This window comes from Alligator sinensis, unplaced genomic scaffold (genome assembly GCF_000455745.1).
Source record: "Alligator sinensis unplaced genomic scaffold, ASM45574v1 scaffold243_1, whole genome shotgun sequence".
NCBI classification, from domain to species: domain Eukaryota; kingdom Metazoa; phylum Chordata; order Crocodylia; family Alligatoridae; genus Alligator; species Alligator sinensis.
The window spans coordinates 622593-632755 of record NW_005841841.1 but is presented as its reverse complement, the minus strand read 5'-3'; the positions used below and the strand labels follow the sequence as shown (position 1 = coordinate 632755).

Below are 10163 nucleotides of genomic sequence, written 5' to 3'. Positions count from 1 at the left end.
CCCGCCCCCGGGAGGCTGGGCCCGGCTGGGTGCCTGTGCTGAGGGGCTGGTATGGAGAAGGTGTCCCTCGGAGCTGATCAGGGTTGGTGTTTTTTGTAGATTTGATTAAAGCCAAATCGGTTCCGGACTCACTGGGGCAAAGCCCAAGAGTCGGGTTCCAAAATGCGACTGAGCAGAGCCCAATCCTTCAAGTCTGTGAGGCTCTTACATCCTCCCCCTGGGGCTTCCCATGCTCCCCAAACCCACCCAGGCAGCTAATTGCAAGTCCCAGGGGTTTAGAGATGTCCTGCAGTCTCGCTTGATCTTAAGCCAAAAGGCTGAGGATGCTAATGCTCTGGCTCTTCCCCCGCTCCAACTTCTGAACAGAGGCTGGGGGGACTGGGGTTATTTAGTCTACAGAAGAGGAGACCGAGCAGGGGTTTAATAGCAGCCTTCAGCTACCTGAAGCCAGGGCTGCCCAGATGGGGGGCAACTGGAGCAATTTGCCCTGGGGCCCCTGCAAAGCAAGGGCCCCCTGCCTCAGCTCCTGTGTGTACTGCTGGCCCCTGCCCTGTGACATTGCTCAGCAGAATCCTTGGTATTTTGCTTTCATAAAAAAAAGGGCATTGGTGTATGAGAGTGTAAGATGACACTGAATCATTGTCAACATGTAATTGTGACATTATGGGGCCCATCCCTGACCATGCAGTAAATATACATAGTTGTGCATGAAACAGATGCTAATTTGAGGCTTGAGAGATTGTTGCATCAGTGTCCAAGGAGGAGTCTAAAACAATCACCGTAAGGTAACATCGTTCTTTATTTCTGGGCAGCGATAGAGACAAGATTGATCAGGCTTATGATTTGCCTAGCCTAGGGCCTAGGCCAAGTAGCCCTGGTTACAGAGTCTGTTGCAAGGAGAGAAGGAACAGGGAAGGCTTTATGGAGGGATCTGTGGCAGAGCCGGGCTGTTGTCACAGAAAGACTTCCAGGGAGAAGAGTTCGAGTGATGAGTAAGTGTGAGCTCTGTGGCTTCTTAAGGGCCACAGTCAGAAATGAATTGGCAAGAATATAATAATTACAACGATATGTATTGTTGTCTTTATATTTGCCAAAGAAAATAACAACATTTGACATAGCATATATTCAGGTTCACATATTTCCCCACTTCAAAGGTACTTAAATGCAAAGTGTCTATATATAGGATCACATTCTACCCTAGAGCATGATGATTGCAGGTTGTTCCTTTCTACTGTACAGTTCATCAGTAAATACAAGCAAGATCTGAACTGCCACCATTGAAACTCTTACAGAGCATCGAATGACTGGGGAGAGAATGCAAGCACTACATGTCCTGGCGTAGTCAGAATGAGTTTTTGGAGGTGTGTGCCAAGAAAGTACTAAATAGGATTCTTGAGGAGGTGAGAAATGCTCACTACTATGGAATCATTGTAAGTGGGATGCCTGATGTCTCGCATACTGAGCAGTTGGTCATTTATCATGAGATATGCACATGAAAAAGATGGAAAATGGGATGTGCAGGAATGATTTCCGAAAATGGTGGACTGTGATAAAAAGAAAAGAGTAGACATCGTGGAGCAGATAAAGAAAGTACTGGCGGGGAGTATAAGGTAGAGTTGCAGAACTGTACAGGCCAAGGGTACGACAATGACTCAAATATGTCTGGGAAATACCAGGATGTGAAAACTAGGATACAGGATGAAAATCCTCAGGCATTGTTTTCACCCTGCAGTGCACATTCTCTGAACCTATGTGGTGCCCATGCCATGGAGAAGAGCCCTGAAGTGAAACATATTTCGGAAATGTACAGAAGCTGTACACTGTATTTTCATGCAGTCCTTCAAGATGGAAAATTCTTCAGGAAATTGCAGGACTCTCTCTTCACTCCATGTCAACAACTAGATGGAGCTCGAGAATTGATGCTGTTCACCCCCTTGTGAAAAATCCTAAAGGGATGCTGGCTTCTCTCTTCTCTATTGCAGTCCATCAATATCCAAAGCTAACTTGTCCAAGGATCCAAGCTCACCATGGAAGAAGGGGTGCAACATGTCAAGAGCCTTCTGGAAGAAATTCAATGGTTGAATGATTCCTAGCCAAGTCGTCTCACAGAAGCTAAGGTCATTGCTGAAGGGCTAGGTCTCACCACACCAAATTCAAGAGAACACACAGAAGAATCTGAAGGACGAAGCATTTCCACAATGATCCAGCCAATACAGAACACACAATCTTTTCCCCTGAAGATAAATTCAGGGTTGAACTGTTCATCGCAGACATGAATATGCTCCTCTCAGATCTCCAAAGCTTAGCTGAGACCATGGGAAAACTCTCAAGCTTGTTCTCACCCATACTTCACCCACCAGCTGTTGCAGATGATGAAGAAATTGTGAAGTCTGCGGAGTCCCTGTCCATCACATACCCATGAGATGTGAACAAGGATGAGTTGCAAGAAGAAATTTGCCTGTTTTACAAAATCAGGAAAGACTCAAATCTGTGCACCTCTGGAAGAGCCATGGGCACTGCACTTGAGCTTCTCAACTGGATTTATGGCAAAGGTGTAGAATCTGTGTTCCCTCAGATATGCATTTGCTTGAAAATGCTCATTGCCTTGCCAGTCTCTGTTGCGCGTGGGGAACACACTTTTAGTAAGCTTAAGATTATTAAGAACTACCTGCAGTCAGCAATCAGGGAGGATAGGCTGAACCATTTGATCATGCTCTCAGTGGAGAACGCACTTACAAAGCAAATAAACTATGATGATGTAATTAATGACTTTGCATCCATGAAGATGAGAAAGAAATACTTTACTTAAACTTTCCTCTTCTCATTTTGTCCTTAAGTTCCTAACTTTGTAGCATAAGTTTAACAAATGTTTCACTTGCACACTGTTAATGTCATTTTGTTTTAGTAACCTGTCTCCAAGGTAAATTCTCTCTGCCTAGCCCTCCTTGCCATGGGAACAAGCCAGGAAAGCCCTCTTGTTCCCACTTCCCAGGGCAAGGGAAGGAGGAGCTGCATGTGAGAATCCTCACATGTGATGCATGTGTGCAAGAATTCTTGCATGTGGTCCCCCAGCTTTGTACACACACGCATGGGTCCTTGTAGGGGGCAGTGGGGGGGCCCCCCCACATCACACCTGCCCCAGGCCCCATAAACCCTCTGGGCAGCTCTGCCTGAAGCGGGGTTCAAAAAAGCATGGAGCTAGACTGTTTTCAGTAGTGGCAGATGACAGAACAAGGAGTAATGTTCTCAAGTTGCAGCAAGAGAAGTTTAAGTTAGATATCAGGAAGAATTCTCTCACTAGGAGTAGGGTGGCCATCGAGGTACCTCAAGAATAGAAAACAGTTGCATTAGTGGAACTGCCCCACCACCATGAACATTGTGTGCCTCCTGAAGTGGGGAGAGCGGGGGGGGGCATGGCGAGCTCGTGCAGGCAGCGGCAGTGTCAGCAGTGGTGGGGTGGTGACAGCGAGTGGGAAGCTCCTGCAGGTGGTCATGATGGTGTTAGAAGTGGGGGCAGGCCAAGCAGGGAGCTCCTGCAAGCAGCTGTGGTGGTGTTGGCAGCAGGTGGGGTACCAATGTGTGAAAAATAGAAAACATAAAGGCATCCGGTTTCATATCAACAGAGGGCAGAGGACCAGAAATCTGAACTGTCCTCCTCTATAGACAAATGGCCAACCTAACTAGGAGGTTAGTAAAACACTGGAGCAGGTTACCCAGAGGGGTGGTGGAATCTCCATCCTTGTGGGGTTTTATGATCTGGCTAGACAAAGCTTTTGCTGGGATAAACTTGTTGGGGTTGGTCCTTCTTTGAGCAGGGGGTTGGACTAGAGGACCTCCTGAGGTCCCCACCAACCCTAATTTTCTATGATTCTATGAGGCAAGAAACACACTATTGGGGCTGATTGACCTGGGTTTTGAGTCGCATCCCAACAGGCTGGGACAATCACCCTATTCACAGAGTCACTGCAAAGTCAAGTGGGAAGGAAGCAAAATCAAAAGCATCTAATCCAGTGCCCTGCCTGAGGCAGAATCAGACCTCTGTAAACCATACCATACAAACCATCATCACAACCTGACATACGACTCCTGTCACCGCTGACACAACACAGATCTAGCACCCTAACCTGACACAGGCCAAGCAAGGGAACCCCAGCAGCCAACATCCTTGTCAATATACACTCAAGAGATCCTGGCTAGAGGGCCAGGCCTCCCACTCCAGGGAAAGTCAAACACACCCCACACTGCAGCAGTCTGACTATGGGGTACAATTCCTTCCTGACCCTAAATCTGGCAATGGGTCTGACCCTAAGCAGAGGGGAAGGCCCTCTAGCCAGGCACCTCCAGCCTAGGTCCTAGCAGGAGCACTGACACAACCCAGTCAAAGCTCCCAGCCAGGTGCAGCTCCTTCTTTATCTTTGCCTTCCTGATTTTGTTCCTGCGGGTTCTTGTTATTCCTGGCATACTCCCTTGGTGACCTACCCATTTTTCCATTGCCTGCATGCTTTCCTTTTGCATTTAAGGCATTTTAGAAGCTCCTTGTGTAGCTCCACATTGGTCTCTTGCCATTTTGGGGGGTCAGACCATAAATGCTGGAAGCTGCCACTGGGAGAGGAACAGTGGAAAAAAACACCTGGTCATACCCAGTTCACTCTCCCTTTCAGCATCCACTCTGCCACTCTGTGGCACAGGCTACTGAGCAAGATGGGCAATAAATGGCAGTTCTTCTGTCTTTAGGAAGGAATTTTACCCCATGCTCAGATTGGTACAAACTGTGGGGCAGAGGGGGGTTGCCCTCCTCTGTAGCGGGGGGGGTGTCCCTATACCTGTGGCCCTCTACCTGGGATCTCTTGAGTGTATATTGACAACATTTCATAGAAGCAGATCATTTTGTTGTTGAGGTTCCCCTGCTTGACCTGTGGCACTTTACAGTTGCAGCTTGAATGGCAATTAATTTGAATTAGTCTGAATTGCCCCGAGTGAAAAAAGTGTTAACCTTAGTACTTCACAAGTACCTGAGGTGGGACAATGGATTTTGTCACAAGGACAAAGAATACCAGGGGCAGAGCATTTTATTCTAAGATCCTTTAGACCACAAAACTGTTGTCACACCCCAAGTACTTGTGAAGAACTGAGATAACAGTTTTTCAACCAGGGCAATTCTGGCTAATTGCCTGGGACAACTATGGCTAATTTGAGTTAATAACCATTCAAGCTATATGTATAAACAACTGTGCCACTGGTTTTGACGCCAGTCAAAGGTCAGGACAATCAGAGAGTAACGGGTCCTCTGTTTTCAGCTTATCTCATTCCAAAATCAAGAAGATGGTAACCTCAAAAATATTTCATTTGGGTATGAAGGAAGAGCTTGGAGCAAAGTAAGGGTTTGAATTTCTACAAATATAGAACTGCACTGAATTGAAACTAGCTTGGCACAGCTCTCATGGCCTCAGATAGCTCCTTTTGGCTTACCTGACAGATATGTTAATTTTGACCTTCAGGCAAAGGTAGTAGAACCTCAGCAACAGCAAATGTGTATGAAACACCCCACAGAGCAAATCTTCTGAGACCTTTTGGTTTTCACTGTGGTCAGCAGCATTTGATTTAGCTTGGGGGTGAAGAGTGTCAGAATTGTTTTTTGGGTCAGAGACTTGGCAGTGGAATCATTCCAAAGGTTAATTATTCATTGAATTCTCACATCCAAAAAATAAGAATGATTATTTTTTTGGATGTGAGAATTCAATGAATAATTAACCTTTGGAATTTAAATTTAGCTCCATATTGAAGCCACTAATCTCAAGATTAACTTAATTGCACAGTATATTTCTTTTTATAGCTCAGATATTCATTGTGCTGTCATACCTTTCTATACTAAGTTTGATTAAAAGAATATTCTGTTCCATGTAGAAATTTGATCTAATTAATCATCTTTGAATTTGTCATCAGGAAAAGTTTGGCCTCTGCTGGTTTTAATAAGTTAAATCTGTTTTACACTGTTAAAAATAAGTTTTTATTTTCCATAGTCTCACTGACTTTTGGTGATAACTTGTCCTGTCTCCCTTGGTTTGGGCCCTTGGTCACTCAGTTTGAGAGAGTGCACAGTTTTCAGCATGCATGGTAGCCATTCTGATTAAAAGACTCTGACACAAGGTTGGTAAAAGCAGACTCCTTCTGAGAGGTACATAGATATCAAATCACTTGAGAAATGTATAGATATATACACTATTTCAAACAATCTATTGTTCAAATAAAAAAATAAGGGGTGGACATCCAATGGTAGAATATGGCCTTTACATGGTGAAGGGAAAGAATTAATATATCTGAGAACATACAACCTGAATTTTAACTCTAAATTGACAAATGTTTCCTTTCCTTCAGTTTCTGTCATTTTACTGCCTCTAGGGCAAGATGGTTTTCCTCAAAGTAAACCTGTCCCAGGCTAGTTTTTCCCAATTTGTGATGTCCATGCCACACTTCTTAAGGTTCATGTTCAGGGTGTCCTTGAAGCGTTTCCTCAGGCCCCCGTGTTTCCTTTGACCTTGGCTGAGTTGCAAGTATAGCAGTTGTTTTGGTATACATACATCAGACATACACAAACAATGCCCTGTCCACCACAACTGATGTTGAATAATCAAAGCTTCTATACTGGTAGTGTTAGCATTGGTGAGGACACTGCATTTCATCCTCCCACTTTATGCCAAGGATCTTCCAGACGTAGCGCTGGTGATGGTGTTCCAGCCTTCTCAGATGGTCCCTGTAGGTCGCCCAAACTTCAGAGCCATAGAGAAGAGTTGGGATTACCACAGCCTTGTATAGTAGGAGCTTTGTTTGAGTCCTGATGTCACGATCATTGAACACACAATGATATAGTCTTCCAAAGGCAGAGCTAGCACATCAGATCCTGTACTGGATCTCCTCATCAATGTTAGCCTTCTTTGAGAGATGGCTGCTGAGGTATGCAAGTGTTCAAGATTCTCCAGCTCCCATCCATTGATGAGGATCTTTACTGGTTGGAAGTTTTCAAAATCAAGTAGATGAACTATTGGCTGGGGTGGTTTAGTCAGGTATAATCCTGCCTTGAGCAGGAGACTAGACTAGATGACCCTGGGAGGTCCTTTCCAGTACATTTTGCCAGACACTCAAATACACTGCTGATAACTGTGGCATAAATAACTAGAAATACTGGACTAGAACGCTGCACTGATATCATTAACATTACAGACTAGACATTTAAAAGCTGGTGGAGTAACTAATTAGCATGTTTCAGATAGTCAGTTACCCAACATAAAAAAGGTTCAAATTTCCAAATGTTTTAACAAACCGATTTCAGTTACTCAATGGCTATCTGGTCATTCCAAGTTAAATAATTATCCAGTACATTCATTCGAAACAACACATTCTCAGTTTCTGTTCCTTATATGGTGGTTTTTTGAATCACTGATTCTTGCTATTTTGTTGGACTACTACATTCTCTATTCGTGGTATGCAGCTGTCAAGTTTCAGCTACAAAAGCAGCTAGTTTTTATTTCTGAGAAATAAATCCTTTAGACTTAGTAGCATGGAATAGAAATATTTACAGAGCCATTTATCACAGCACTGGAATGGAATCCTTCTTTAGCAATAGGCAATATTTGTATCTATTTTGTTAAAGGGGAATTGAGATGCACAAGGAAACTTTCTAAGAGGGATAGTGGCCAAGCAGATGGACACAGACCTCTATATCTACACCATCTTCCAGTGACACAACTGCAAGCTGTGATTTTACCTTATCAGACAAGCAGCTGAACTTCACACTTATACCTCATCAGCTCACCATGACCAAGACTCCTAGGACAATCTCTCAGGAATGTTTAGCAATTATCAATGCCTTCCTGAAGCTAAGCAGCACAGTTTTCAAAGCAGCACCTTTATTTCGGGTAAAAAGATATGCTCCAGAAAACGTTTTATTATAGATACATATTATGGATAACTTCAAGAGTCAGATCAATAACACAACAGAAAAAATGACAAGGATACTCCAGTGCCAGTACAACACTTAATGCAGTTAAACTGAACCCAAGTTCATTTCCATATCATCAAGACACTTTGAGCAATAAGGATCTTTTAAAACAGAAAGGCTAAATACTAATACTAAATGCTGAAATGTGTCCCAGTTTCCTATTACTTGTATCACCTGTGCTCACACTCCCTTCTCAACTAATGCTCGAACAGTATTTGTGAACATTTCCATGGGGTTTTTACCACTGGCTCCTGAACTCACAAGTGGCAGAGGTTCCTGGCATAGCCATACTTCACCTTCAACCAGTTTCAAAATAAATACTGGATTTACTCAATCTATGCTAAATTCAGCCCTAAGTGTAACAACAGATAACCAGTTTACCCAGGACAATTTTATCCTGGGATCCTACAGATTTCCATACTCATTGTCCCATTTTAGGTACCTCTGAAGTATCTGAACTGGAGTCAGAACTCTTGTGGTAGAGGCAATATCTTTTATTACACCTACTAGATAGTTGCAAAAAAAAATTATTTGCAAGCTTTCAGTCTCACACACCCTACCTCAGGCAAAGGAGAATGCAAGGATTGTAAAATTTCTCTCAGGTACAAAAGAAACTTCATATTGGACAGGAGAACTGGAGGATGGTGTAATTTCTCCTGGGTGGGAAAGTTCATTTTATGCAAATTAGGCTTGAATAAAAGTTGAAGCAGTCTATTTACCTCGAAAGGTGGCAAACAGGATGTTGAATTTTGCTTCTTTCGTGTTAAGTTGTTTCACATTACGCAGGAGAACTGGTCCATGAAATGGTTCTCCTGGGTATGGAAGATCAGTTGTGGAGAAGCTGCTCTTGAGTATGCAAATTAGGCTTGAACAAAGGGCTGGAGCAGGATGTTTGCAGCTATCTAGTTGGTCTAATAAAAGATATCACCTCTACCACAAGAGTTGTGACTGCTTTTGCCTTTAGACCAACACAGCTACAACCTATATCCCTGAAACATGGAAGATATCATAATTAGCTGCTTTGAAATGAAAACTTCACAATTTAACAAGAAAGAAGCAAAATTCAACACCCTGAGACCTCAAAACAAACATCCTGCTAAAGCCCTGTGTTCAAGCTTAATTTGCATACTCACAGATCAGCTTCTCCACAACTGGTCTTTCATACCCAGGAGAACCATTCCATGGACCAGTTATCCTGTGCAATATGAAACAACAAGAAAGAAGAAAAATTTAACATCCTGCTTGCCATCAGTATGCCACTTTTGAGGTATAGAGACTACTCCAACTTTATTCAAGCCTAATTTGCATAGAATGAACTTTCCCACCCAGGAGAACTTATACCAATATTTCATTTCTACCTGGGAGAAATTTTACAATCTTTGCATTTTTGTTTGCCTGAGGAAGGGTGTGTGAGCTTGAAAGCTTGCAAATAAAAAAAAATTTTTTGGAACTATCTAGTTGGTCTAATAAAAGATATCGCCTTTACCACAAGTGTTCTGACTGCTTTTGCCTTTAAACCAACACAGCTACAACCAATATCCCTGAAGTATCTAAATTAACACTTTGCCCCAGGACAATCAGGGCTAATTTGAGGTAACTGCCATTCAAGCTGTACGTGTAAATGATTTTCCTGGCCTGTTTTGATGTGAGTCAAGACCTGGGACAATCAGCCCTGAGTTAAACCTGTCATCTGTTTTCTGCCTAAGAAACGTACCCCCGGGGGGACCATCCAGAGCAGGATGCTCTAATAGCCAGAGCCCCAGGAAATGATAAACGGTTGCTAGGAAGGTGGGCCATATTGGTAGGAGGGGAATAATACATCTGGCCAGTTGAGGAGGATACCCACTTACAATGCTGCTCGTTTTCAAAAATACCTCTACCTGCTCCTTTCCTTGTTGGTCAAAAACTCGCTTCTTTTTCTTACTTCCTGTGATGGCGACGGGCCGCCGTCATGGGTGCAGGCGGAGGATAGGCAGGATAGGGGGGCAACAACACCCCCTCAAGAAAGCCATGGGCCGGGCTACTCACCCCCGGGAGGGACGGCGGTGGCGGAGCTGGGACCGCAGCAGCAGACGTGGCCGCCATTACGCCAGCTGTTTAAACAGCTGTTCCCGACAAGGGGAGCAGCTGGGCCAATCGCGGCAGCCGCTGCGGCCGGGGCGGGGGG

General features: G+C 44.0%; 1 protein-coding gene across 1 annotated transcript in view; it reads right to left on the bottom strand.

Annotated features, from left to right (window-relative positions):
• LOC102375827 (amine oxidase [flavin-containing]) overlaps positions 1-10163 on the bottom strand; it is a 120534-nt gene that overhangs the window by 99207 nt on the left and 11164 nt on the right. The window contains exon 2 of the mRNA XM_025204911.1: positions 9130-9191. Coding sequence (XP_025060696.1) covers positions 9130-9191 — 62 coding nt within the window. The remainder of the gene's footprint in view (positions 1-9129; positions 9192-10163) is intronic.